We start from the raw sequence: 13,285 nt of genomic DNA, 5'->3' as shown, positions 1-13,285 counted from the left end.
TCTCAATGCTCTCAAGGCGGGCTTTGGTAAATTCTCTCCCCAACGTGACGTGATGCAATGCATTTTGGGGAAAGGAGACCGCTGTAAGATAGTACCTACTTTTTCGTATTATATTCCGTTTTGTCAAAGTCAAAGTCACCTTTATTTATATAGCGCTTTAAACAAAATACATTGCGTCAAAGCAACTGAACAACATTCATTAGCAAAACAGTGTCAATAATGCAAAAATGATAGTTAAAGGCAGTTCATCATTGAATTCAGTTATGTCATCTCTGTTCAATTAAATAGTGTCTGTGCATTTATTTGCAATCAAGTCAACGATATCGCTGTAGATGAAGTGTCCCCAACTAAGCAAGCCAGAGGCGACAGCGGCAAGGAACCGAAACTCCATCGGTAACAGAATGGAGAAAAAAACCTTGGGAGAAACCAGGCTCAGTTGGGGGGCCAGTTCTCCTCTGACCAGACGAAACCAGTAGTTTAATTCCAGGCTGCAGCAAAGTCAGATTGTGCAGAAGAATCATCTGTTTCCTGTGGTCTTGTCCTGGTGCTCCTCTGAGACAAGGTCTTTACAGGGGATCTGTATCTGGGGCTCTAGTTGTCCTGGTCTCCGCTGTCTTTCAGGGATGTAGAGGTCCTTTCTAGGTGCTGATCCAGCATCTGGTCTGGATACGTACTGGATCCGGGTGACTGCAGTGACCCTCTGATCTGGACACAGACTGGATCTGGTGGCCACGGTGACCTCGGAACAAGAGAGAAACAGACAAATATTAGCGTAGATGCCATTCTTCTAATGATGTAGCAAGTACATAGGGTGTTATGGGAAGTGTTCCCGGTTCCAGTTTACCTAATTAATGCAGCCTAAAAATCCTTTAACGGATTTGGATAATAAAAGCATATTAGTATGTTATGTGTATGTCAGGTTAAAGAGATGGGTCTTTAATCTAGAATTAAACTGCAAGAGTGTGTCTGCCTCCCGAACAATGTTAGGTAGATTATTCCAGAGTTTAGGCGCCAAATAGGAAAAGGATCTGCCGCCCGCAGTTGATTTTGATATTCTAGGTATTTTCAAATTGCCTGAGTTTTGAGAACGTAGCGGACGTAGAGGATTATAATGTAAAAGGAGCTCATTCAAATCCTGAGGTGCTAAACCATTCAGGGCTTTATAGGTAATAAGCAATATTTTAAAATCTATACGATGCTTGATATGGAGCCAGTGCAGTGTTGACAGGACCGGGCTAATATGGTCATACTTCCTGGTTCTAGTAAGAACTCTTGCTGCTGCATTTTGGACTAGCTGTAGTTTGTTTACTAAGCGTGCAGAACAACCACCCAATAAAGCATTACAATAATCTAACCTTGAGGTCATAAAAGCATGGATTAACATTTCTGCATTTGACATTGAGAGCATAGGCCGTAATTTAGATATATTTTTGAGATGGAAAAATGCAGTTTTACAAATGCTAGAGACGTGGCTTTCTAAGGAAAGATTGCGATCAAATAGCACACCTAGGTTCCTAACTGATGACGAAGAATTGACAGAGCAACCATCAAGTCTTAGACAGTGTTCTAGGTTATTACAAGCGGAGTTTTTAGGTCCTATAATTAACACCTCTGTTTTTTCAGAATTTAGCAGTAAGAAATTACTCGTCATCCAGTTTTTTATATCGACTATGCATTCCATTAGTTTTTCAAATTGGTGTGTTTCACCGGGCTGCGAAGAAATATAGAGTTGAGTATCATCAGCATAACAGTGAAAGCTAACACCATGTTTCCTGATGATATCTCCCAAGGGTAACATATAAAGCGTGAAGAGTAGCGGCCCTAGTACTGAGCCTTGAGGTACTCCATACTGCACTTGTGATCGATAGGATACATCTTCATTCACTGCTACGAACTGATGGCGGTCATGTGATACCCAACAACATAAAATACAATGTATAACAGTTTAAATGTTTATTACCAACAAGCAAATTGCACAAATTCATTTAAAAATTAACCCTGCAACACGGCCTTTAAGATTATAGGGTGGAGTAGGGAGATTAAAATGATCTTTTTTATACAATGGTATATTAAATAAGATTATAGTCTCTTTCAATATATCTATATTGCATTTTTTTGTGAAGTTGCTAAAAAGTTGTGTATAAGGAGCGAGTTAGAGGCTCAAAGATATCTATATATAGTAAAATATATTTGCAAAAAAATATATTTATAATTTAAATATCATATAAGGGATTTGTATAGATTTGTATATCCTGTAACTGAAAGGTATACCAGAACCTTTGCATATGGCAAATACATGGTAAATTTACAAACTGTAGTTTGTACATAATTTATAAAGATCTGCTAATTATATGTAACACATTTAGAAGTGATGAATAGTTAACACTTTAGATTAGGGGATGCAGAAAGTGTTATAAATGACTTGTTTTCATATACAAATAATTTGTAACAGATAATAAAGGTCTACAAGTGATATGTAACATTTTAGAAGTGATGAATAGTTTACACTTTAGATTAGGGCATGCATGCAGAAAGCTTTGTAAATGATTTATTCATGCGTTACACATCATCTATGACAGGTGTTGAACACTTTGTAGTGTGTACTAAGCACTGACTGGTGAAGGTATCAGGCTTGCGCTACGATTTGCGAGGTAAACGAGCAGTCATGTGATGTGTTTCGATTATCGCGAGAAAGATGCGAAAATGGATGCTGAGTAGATGTAATGGAGGCTTGCCTCTGGCGATCACGTTTTGGTTGCACCAGCAACTAAAGCAAAGTCTGAGGTGTGGAAAAGTTTTGACCATGTTTATAATGAGAATAATGAGTGAATAATGATGCACCATCAGTGAGCGCAGGAACGCGCTGAAGACATCTACAGTGGATTCAATCATGTTCCTCCACAAAAACATGTAGGCTTAGCCTAATCTCTGTGAGTAATGGTTTTTCAAATGATAACTAAATATTAATTGAGTCTTAAATGCATATTGTGGACAGAGTATTTACGCTAATGTTGGCATTATTCTTTTATTAAATATCATCTGCTAGTGCGAAGTAAATCTGAGCCTTTATCTTAATTTCGTTATTGCCAAATAGCCTACCCATCTTAATTTAAAATGTATCTTAATTTAATTGGTTAAAATTGAATCGTTTTTATTGGTGCGTTGGTCTATTTATAGACTAAATGAGCCTTTGTCTAGAATGCTGAGATGTTAAGATGTCACAGAGGACTTATTTTATTTCTTTATTCCAACTTCCAAGTGGCCTAGTCTACGTTAGTTATGAATAAATTATGTTAAAACATGTATAAATGACTCATTATTGACAAAAGGCAAAAGAGTTGTGTGCGTGGCGTGCGCACATTTGAATAATGTCGGGCTGTAAACGAGTTCGGGCTTTAAAAAAGCTGTCAATCAAAATGTACTTGTCGGGCTCGGGTCCTGTCGGGCCTAACTTTTAAGGCCCGATTACAGCTCTAGATCCCACACACTCGACACAGAACACAAGTCTGTGCTGATTAGAGAAAGGATTTAACACAACTCACTGGAATCACCTGACTAGAGCATTTATAAATGTTTATCCACTTCAAAACAAATGAGTTACTCTTCTTAAAAATAGTGCTTTAGCATACCTGCATGTTTGTGCTTTTGAACACAGACCAGCTAACAAATTCACCAATAAATTGTTTATTGAGATAATTATACAAAACGATTTTGACATAAATACTTCAATTATTTATAAGTGATAAATAATGTATCAACTAATAACTTATAAACCATCTACTAATGATCAGTTTGATTTATTTCATGATTTAAACTTTTTTTAAGATAACTTACAACACATTTGTAAATGGTTAGCATACCACTCATTAATCATTTATGAACATATACGGTAGTCATGTTTTGTAAATGATTCGTTGATCATTAACTAATTAGTCTAGATGGAAATAGGGGTCCACGCGCACCCCTCGGCTTTTTTTATGCCACCTGATTTTTTAAAATCCTTAAAGTGTCTATTTTCATAATCTGCCAGGTACCAAGCTGAAATAATGTCCCAAAGGGTTCTTTTTTAACCCTTTGCTGCACCCGACCGGAACCCGAAAAATCAAAAATGATATAGAAAGTGGCATAACATTAGAAGTAAACAACATACAGAGACAAATGAACACATTTTCCCATACAATTCTGACCCCAGGAATTTATTGGAATGGTTATTTTTGAAATTTAACAACATATTGACCTTATTTCTGGACAAAAATAGCAAAAAATGGCCAAAGATGTGTAGAGGATCAACTTTTCTTTCGTTTTCTGAAGCACATAGGGTGATTTTTTTTTCCACAACCTGATAGCGAGAAGCTATCATATCTACACAGTATACTAGATATGAGACTCTGTGAAGACGTCAGTTCACCATACCACAGGGGGATATTTGTGAACAGATTACATTGAAATTAGAGGACTTGTCTTTGGATACATTTGGCTATCACCAATAATGCTATAAAAGCTTTACAGGGAAAATAGATCATTTACAAGTGTCAAAGGCTTCTACATCTGGTGAATCATTATCATTGAAAAGGGATTCTCTGCGCCATGTCAAATCACTGTCAGTTCAATCTGAAGGAGCTCCAAGAAGGTGTTCCTTCTTGTTTCCCAATCAGTGCATTTTCTGTGACAAAGCAAAATCTAAGTTCAGGGGCAAGCTTGAACTTGGCTCAGCATTAATGTAGATGAATTATAATGCAGTTGGATGTGCATACAAACTTAGAACAGCTGACCAACTTCAAGAAGCAGCACTCACCCTCCATTCTCACATTATAAAGGCATTCAAAGAGTCAAAGGAGCTACCATGGCCCCCGACAGCACAGGAGCTAGATGCTGTGAAGATGGACGTGCTTCTTCCAGAGCATCTTGTACAATTTCCGAGCTCATTGGTGACTGGGACACTTGATGGCGACAAGTGTGAGAAGACACAGAGGCTGGTCTATTCTATTACAAAAGATGCGTGTCGAGCAGCAACTAACAGCAAGTGGAAACTTCCAAAGCACATCCTCCTATGTGCTAGACTTCGACACCTCTATCGATGAAAACGGGTAAGTTATGCAACTTTATATCATATTTAGATTTTTCGGGTTTGGTGCAAAGGGTTAAAAATAAAGCATTTTGGACATTATTTCAGCTTGGTACCCAATTTAATCTTAAAACAGACACTTGAATGATAAAGAAATAACAGGTTGTGGAAAAATAATCACCCTATGCACTTCAGAAATCGAAAAAATAGTTGATCCTCTACACATCTTTGTCCATTTTTTGCTAATTTTGTCCAGAAATAAGGTCAATATGTTGTCAAATGTCAAAAATAACCATTCCATTAAATTCCTGGGGTCAGAATTGTATGGGAAAATGTGTTCATTTGTCTCTGTATGTTGTTTACTTCTAATGTTATGCCACTTTCTATATAATTTTTTGATTTTTCGGGTTCCGGTCGGGTGCAGCAAAAGGGTTAAAAAAGAACCCTTTGGGACATTATTTCAGCTTGGTACCTGGCAGATTATGAAAATAGACACTTTTAAAATTAAAAAAAAAAAGATTTTAAAAAATCAGGTGGCATAAAAAAAGCAGAGGGGTGCGCGTGGACCCTTATTTCCATCTAGACTAAATTACTTATAAGTGACTTATAACTAAATTAATAAAACATTACTAAAATGTTAACTTATTACTTATTAATCATTTATTAAAGTATAGTCAAGTCAAGTCACCTTTATTTATATAGCGCTTTAAACAAAATACATAGCGTCAAAGCAACTGAACAACATTCATTAGAAAAACAGTGTGTCCAGTGTGTCCCGTCATGCTTTGTAAATGATTAGTTCATCATTAACTAATAATTTATAAATAACTTATAACAGAACATTATTATGAAGTGTTACCGAAAGTAATATTGCTTAGTCAAATGTAGGGTTTGTAAGGTATTGGATAGTAATTATTCAGGTGTTACTATTTTTCTTCTAAAGGAATTCCTAATTTTTTGGATGCATATTCTGAAGTGAATAACATGATAACCCCGAGTAATAACTGAAGTCATTGTAAACGTTTTAGGCTTTTGTAAGGTCCTGGTTAGTAATTCATTTTGCTAGATTTGGTAACACTTAAATAATTTCTAGTGGGATACTGCAATCTTCGCTTTAGAATACTGATCCAAGTAATCTGTAGTTTATTTAGAAGGATTTGGTAATACTTGAGTCATTACTAGTGGGTTACCATGATCTTCATTTTAGAATTAATTATACATTATGCATAATTTAACATGTATACAGTAGTTCTTAGTAGTTCTCCGGGATATATGAAAAAATAGCAGTTATTGATTACCTAATAGTGAACTACCATTTTCACCTGAGTGCTATTACTTAATCGTTAATCAGTTTCTTGTTAATAGTGCATTAGTCATTTGTTCCTGTGTAGTTATTCATTAACGATGGAACAGTATTCTAAAGTGTTACCTTAGTTTTTTGTTAGATACTAGAAGTTACTAGAGTGCTAATATTGTGTTACTCATGTGTTCTTGTGGTTATTCATTAATGATGGAACAGTATTCTAAAGTGTTACCCACTATTTTCTTGATTAACACGGGAAATCATGGCCTAATGGTTAGAGAGTCGGACTCCCAATCGAAGGGTTGTGAGTTCGAGTCTTGGGCCGGCAGGAATTGTGGGTGGGGGGAGTGCATGTACAGTGCTCTCTCCACCCTCAGTACCACGACTGAGGTGCCCTTGAGCAAGACATCGAACCCCCAACTGCTCCCCGGGCGCCGCAGCATAAATGATGCCCAGTGTGTGTGTGTGTGTGTTCACTGCTCTGGGTGTGTGCTCACAGTGTGTGTGTGTGTGTGTGTTCACTGCTCTGTGTGTGTGCACTTCGGATGGGTTAAATGCAGAGCACGAATTCTGAGTATGGGTCACCATACTTGGCTGAATGTCACATCACTTTTTTTACACTTTGAAGCTGTAATGACACATCTGTATTGGTGACTTGACTTAGACAATGCAATTTGCTTCATGTGTATAACCAGGTTCATAGTAAATCATTTTCAGCACGAAACCCATGTAAATGTTTCCACTGCCACTGGCTAGGAATTCAGCAATCCTGTCTTGATATAAACTACTTGACATGTTAAATTAAGCAGCAGTTTGATTGTTTTGTGTCTGTATTCATTTATCTTTCCAAGGCCAGTGGATGAGTTACAGGGACAATCCTACAGATTTGGAAATATTTTATGATCAACAGTTATGAGTTTGAGAATGGTCACTGCTCGCTGCCAAAGAATGCAAGGTCAGACAGCTTTAGAGTGACACCAACAATCAGTGAACTGTCATTTTCAGTGATGTTCAGTAACACATCTTTACCTGCAGCGCAGCAGTTGATGGAGACACCTGACTTTCCCAGGACAGATTCCTGATCCAGCAATCCTGTCTCAACTATTTTAAAGAAATAACAGACATCCAAAGTAATACCAATCAAAGCGTGTCTTTTTCCAAAAACTGGGCTGAAGTATGCTGCATTCATTCCCTCCAGTCCGTCTGTGAATGTGTCCGTCATTCTGATGCCAGCACTAGATCCTGCTGATGGTCTGGCTGTGTGACTCTGATGGTAAAATATAGCACATCAAAATGAAATTGTGCTGTTTTGCGACTAGCTGTTTATTTATAGACATGACTGTTTTAACGAGAAGACAATAACAATCAACCCAAACCCCCCACCAACAGTAAAACTAAACAGTCAGCAATACAAATAAACTGATCCAAAACAGTCTGAGTGGATCTGTCTGATGAATGTCCAATAACACATCTGTGCACCCTCTTCTGTCCAGCACACAACAGCACCATCCCACAATGCACTGCAATTACACACAGCATCATGCATGTGTGCTGACGGGGCCTCGCTCTCGATAACCATCCTCCAGCTTTCAACGGATGGAATTAGGCTTCTTCTCAGTGAATGAAGAAACGGTAAGAAACGCAGCTCCTCTGGAAGGCGACAACATACAGAGAGAGACAGAGAGTGGCAAAAGAAGTGAAGCTGAGTAAAAGGACCATGCAATGGCTGACTGAAGCAGCTCCACCGGACAGTCCTGTGATCGGCCAATGCATCCGCCAAAAAAGTGACTTATGATATGTTAAATATTCAAATCCATTTCCAGCGATAATGATCTATAGGCCAGAAACTCTCTCTGTCACACCCACACACACACACACACACACACACACACACACACACTCCTGGCTCTCTCTGTTTATATTAGTGTTCTCTGGATGCTTGTCCAGTGTGTTTTATTGTCCTGATGTGTGTATGTGTGTGTGTCAGCAGATGCTTCTGTGTTGCATCTCATCTTCACTCTACTCTTCTTCTTCCTCCTCCTCCTCACTGATGGGAAGCATATCCTCCTGCAGGCAGGATCTGAAGTAGCTGCTCAGTGTTGAAGCCGCATGCCGCTGGCTGCTCTTGGATAAGAAATGACCTTCGTCTGGATAAATCTAAAGAACAACCATCCAGAAAACCATCAACAAACAAGGCTACAGTCAAGCACTGATAAACACAGACACACTGATGCTGAAACACATGTCCATCGTCAGCGTTCAGTACCTGCAGTGTGTAATTCGCCCCAAACCTCACCAGGTTCTTAATGAGCTCGGCCGTGTGCTGGAAGTGAACATTTGCTACAGGAAAAAAGATTTGAGTCAAATTATCATATGATCCGCTATGAGAGGTCATTTCTATTGTGAATGTAGCGCCATCAGGTCAAGTATCCAAAAAAAGTTACAAGAGAAACAAGCAAGACACACTCACACACACACTCACGTCCGCTCGCGCACTCATGCATACACACAGACACACACACACACACACACACACACACACTGTAACTGACCGTCTGCAGTGGCGTGCAGCAGCAAGAGTGTCTGCTCTCTGAAACCCTGTGGATTCTGCAGCACACTGGAGAACTAGAGACACACAGTCTGTCACTAACATCTCAAACACATTTCAGTCCAAAACAACTAACCAGCGCCAACCTGATATCTGCTGTCATCCTGAAGAGGGAAACCCAGATAGCGTTCAGAGAAGGCCGAGGCTGAGATAGAGAGAGAGAGAGAGAGAAAGAGATTGAGTGAGAGAGCGAGCGAGAGAGAGACCTTTAACACATTTATTTATAAATGACACTGTATAGACACCTCAACCAATATTTAACATTGTCCCTGTGGCTCCCAGGGACACACTCATACTGGTAAAAATAAATAAATAAATAAATAAAATGTATAGAGTGAATGCACTGTAAGTCGTTTTGGATAAAAGCATGTACTAAATGCATAAATGTAAATGTAAAGCTGCAGTCGGTAAATGTAGCCTCTTTGTCGCCATCTCTGTTTGAAAACCTGCAATTGCAGCTGTCCCTAATTATCTTCCTTGCGTGGGTTGTGCTCCGGCACAGCTCCAGCGTGGATGAATCTAATGTTTTGATGGGAATGTGTGGCTGTCAGTCACCGCACCAGTGTGGATATTTACTGTACTTCGCAATAACAGATTTTAGCCTACGTCTTGGAATATATGACTCTAATAAGAACTTTCACCGGATATTGTCATCTAAACCAGTAAGCAAGCAAGTCTGCCATGTTTGATCTGACCAACTGAGGAAAAAAGTGTAAGGATCGTTTAGCTCATATCACATCAAATCATGCAAATTATTATTATTGTTAAACATTATTCTCAAATTCGTAATCCAGATCAGATGGTCACTGTCCTGTGGATTGAGCCACCAGCAGAGAATTAATTGTTTAAATGCAGAATTAGTCAAATATCCTCTTATCCTGGGCTCTCCAACCTTCAAGTCAAAAGAGCCATTTTGGTCCCTTTCCCATCAAATAAAATTAAGGTGGAGCCGCAACATATTTGATCCCCAAATAAAGATAACATGGCATATAACTTAAGTGTTATATTCAGTTATGTTACTGGGCATGGGGAGTGGCAATCATTTCAGAAGTGAGGGGGACAGAAATGTCAAATGTAGTAATAATAATAGGCCTGATAATATATTTATTTATGTATGTCTAATTGGCAAAAAAGAAAACAAACAAAAAAAAAATTGATCTCTTACTTTTAATTGGCTAAGAAATAAAATACACTGCTGGACAATAACCTTACAATAACTCTTATATAATACTTTTAATATATATTTTAATAATGAAAAATATATGGTTATGATGTATAAGGAAGCCCTCAAGGGAATAAATAGGAGATGGGAGAAAAATACATATTTTAATAATGTCTGTCGCAGCAATATCATTGGGTAATTATAATGTATATAAATTGCAGGCATCAGGAGCCACTAAACTGCTTTACATGGAGCGGCAGTATTTAGACTTTCTGTATGAGTGCGCCCTCCAGCTTTGAGTATGAATGTAGCCAATTAAACATACAGCGCATTAAAGTGCCCAGCGCTCTGTGATGAAACGACGTGACTATATTGTCTATTTTAAATTAAATCTAGATTTATTAACACTGGCCCTTGACAACCGCAGAGGGATGAAAGGGGGGGGATGGGGAGAGGGGAGAGGAGCAAAAAGTGAGGTCAGATTCCCTCAAAGTACCACAGAGTCACGAGTGTGAAACTGTTCTGAGGTTCGTGATACATATCAGTGCAAAGCCTCACATAATCACAATATCACCAGTAACTTACCATACAGACTCCAGTCCGTTACAGGTGACACGGCTGCTGCGCATTTAAACAGGTTCTCCGAGGATTTAATCAGCAGGAGTGCGACATATCCTCCATAACCCTGCAGAACGACACAAACACACGGGTTTAAATACCTGACAGTTTTCATCGGTGTTTCTTCTGTTACAGCAGCCGAGAGTGATGTATAATTACAGTATAATTACGCAATTATATTGTTGCAGAGCTGAAGACTCTGCAACGCATAGTGAGAGCAGCTGAGAAGATCATTGGTGTCTCTCTCCCCTCCCTCCAGGACATTTACGGAACCCCTCTCACCCATAAAGCCCTCTGCATCGCAGGTGATCAAACACACCCGTCACACAGCTTCTTCAGTCTGCTGCCATCAGGGAGGAGACTGCGGAGTCTCCAGGCCAGGACCAGCAGACTGAAGGACAGCTTCACCAAACCCCCCCCCCCCCCCCCACTAATATACGATGACATGCACCAGTCACTTTGTGCATCATTGGTCTGCTCACTACCTCATTCATCATGGAACTGAAGCCATTCCACTACCTCATCAGTCAGTTAAATAAAATAACTGCTCTTGAGCCCTTTGTCAGTTTAATCAGACTAAATAAGCTTCTTCTTGCATTAAAAATGTTTTATCTGCACTGTTTGTTCACTTCACTGGTTTGCACTCTGTCTGCCATGTGCCTTGTGCTGCTTTATTTAACTTTATTTTTAATTTTATTATATGTCTTTTTTACATTCCCTTATTGTATAGTTGTATCTACATTTAATATATGATCTAGATTTTAGGCTCTACTGTTAATGTTATCTGTATGCACCGGGGGTCTCTGTATGTATGTACTGTACATGTGGAAGAATTGACAATAAAGCAGACTTGACTTGACTTGATTGAGTCTTACCCTGCCAAACACACCAATCCGGGTTCGATCGATGTACGGCAATTTCAGCAGGTACCTGGAAGAAAAGCTTGACACCCTTAGCATGTTTCACAACTAGGGATGCACCTATACAACTGTTTTCAGAATGAGTCCAATACTGATGCTTTCATTTTTGGTATTAGCTGTATTTTCACATAATTATTATTATTTTTTAACAAATATTGGGTACAGAAACAAAATAATAATTATGATAATAATAATAAGAAGAAGAAGAAGATCATTCATGTTAGTTGGCTTCAGTTAGCAAACAGATATTTCTTTCAGTTATTTCCACACTTCCATACCTGTTGAAATGTATAAGCTTTTGTTACTTTCACTGTTCATTTAAATGCGCATTAGATATGCTCCATTGCAGCAGCTCAATACTGTGATGCAGGGATCCACTCCTTATACATTATACGTACTATTTTGGTGATGTAATTTGCATCATGCGCACTATACGCGGACCCTCGCGTACAAATTAAAAACATAATTTTAGAGCAAGTTAAAAATACACACGTTTGCATCGGTGCAGAAGACACTTCCAGCCTAGAGCATTTCACACAGTCTGCTAATCTCACTTTTGCCGTAATCGTGTATGCTTGAGGTTTAATATAAATGTTGTTTATAGTCAAGGCCCCTATAATTTTTGTTTGTTTTATATTTACTATTTAGTTTAAATTCAAATGCATGTGCTAATGGAGGGAACAGCAATCAAGATCATGCAAACAGAAGTGAGTGCTCTCTGACTCTCTCTCTCGCTCGCTCTCAAATAACTTTAGTAACCTGTACACTGTTTTGCTTGCTTGCTTTTGACATATCCAACCGAACTACAATCTATCCAGTGATGAACTGTGAGATTTTCACTCAATCCACTTTGCGCACTCTGCTTATCAGCTCGTGCACATCAGCTATACAGGTGTGAATATTGAATGTTTAACATTGTATTAATTACTTACATGTACTTCATAGACATCCTTAATCTCTAATCACTTAATTCTAATCTCTGTTGTTCTGTTGTCAGTGTTTCTTTTTCTGGACACAGCTCTGTACACACCACACTATGTAGCATCAGCTTTTGGTATCGGGGCATTTTTAAGAGTACGAGTAAAGGAGCGCAGTATCAGGCCAATACTGATATCGGTGCATCCCTATTCACAACCATGTGTGTGTAGATCACCCAAACAGAGCAAGAGAGTGGCATTGTGTCATTTCTGATCAACTGACAGAAGGGGAAAAGCAGGTAAATGTTCTTACTCGACGGCGAGCAGCTGATCCTGCAGCTCCACGGATCCCAGGCGTCTGTGCACTTCCTGTAACACCTTCTGACCCTGGAAGCCACTTCCCCTGCCGTCCAGACGAGCTACGATGACATTGTCTGAACTGACCAGCACTGAGTCCCAGTCCAGTGAGTAACGGTCATTCACCTGCTGACCACCGGGGGCAGTGTCACTGATAAACACAGAGAAAACCTTGATCAACACTGAGACCTGGTCCAGGACTGCTCTTTCACCTGCTGACCAGCATCACTGACACACAGATGAAACACATCAGCGTATTCTCACTTCCATCTTCGAGCCTTCATGATCTACGTCTGATATAAAATACATGCCTCTCCCTGGTCAAGTGTGTTTAC

General features: G+C 39.1%; 1 protein-coding gene across 2 annotated transcripts in view; it reads right to left on the bottom strand.

The window, feature by feature from the left end:
• Window positions 1-7,673: 7,673 nt before the first annotated feature.
• Window positions 7,674-13,285, bottom strand: part of LOC132134043 (inactive dipeptidyl peptidase 10-like) — a 76,050-nt gene continuing 70,438 nt past the window's right edge. For both annotated transcript variants that reach the window (XM_059546917.1, XM_059546919.1), the window contains exons 20-26: window positions 12,907-13,101; window positions 11,632-11,686; window positions 10,724-10,823; window positions 9,063-9,121; window positions 8,921-8,993; window positions 8,635-8,708; window positions 7,674-8,525 (exon numbers count right to left, since the gene is read on the bottom strand). In XM_059546917.1, coding sequence (XP_059402900.1) covers window positions 8,388-8,525; window positions 8,635-8,708; window positions 8,921-8,993; window positions 9,063-9,121; window positions 10,724-10,823; window positions 11,632-11,686; window positions 12,907-13,101 — 694 coding nt within the window. In that variant the 3' untranslated portion in view covers window positions 7,674-8,387. The remainder of the gene's footprint in view (window positions 8,526-8,634; window positions 8,709-8,920; window positions 8,994-9,062; window positions 9,122-10,723; window positions 10,824-11,631; window positions 11,687-12,906; window positions 13,102-13,285) is intronic.

This window comes from Carassius carassius, unplaced genomic scaffold, assembly GCF_963082965.1.
Source record: "Carassius carassius unplaced genomic scaffold, fCarCar2.1 SCAFFOLD_95, whole genome shotgun sequence".
Lineage (NCBI taxonomy): Eukaryota > Metazoa > Chordata > Actinopteri > Cypriniformes > Cyprinidae > Carassius > Carassius carassius.
This window is presented reverse-complemented; position numbering and strand designations above follow the sequence as displayed.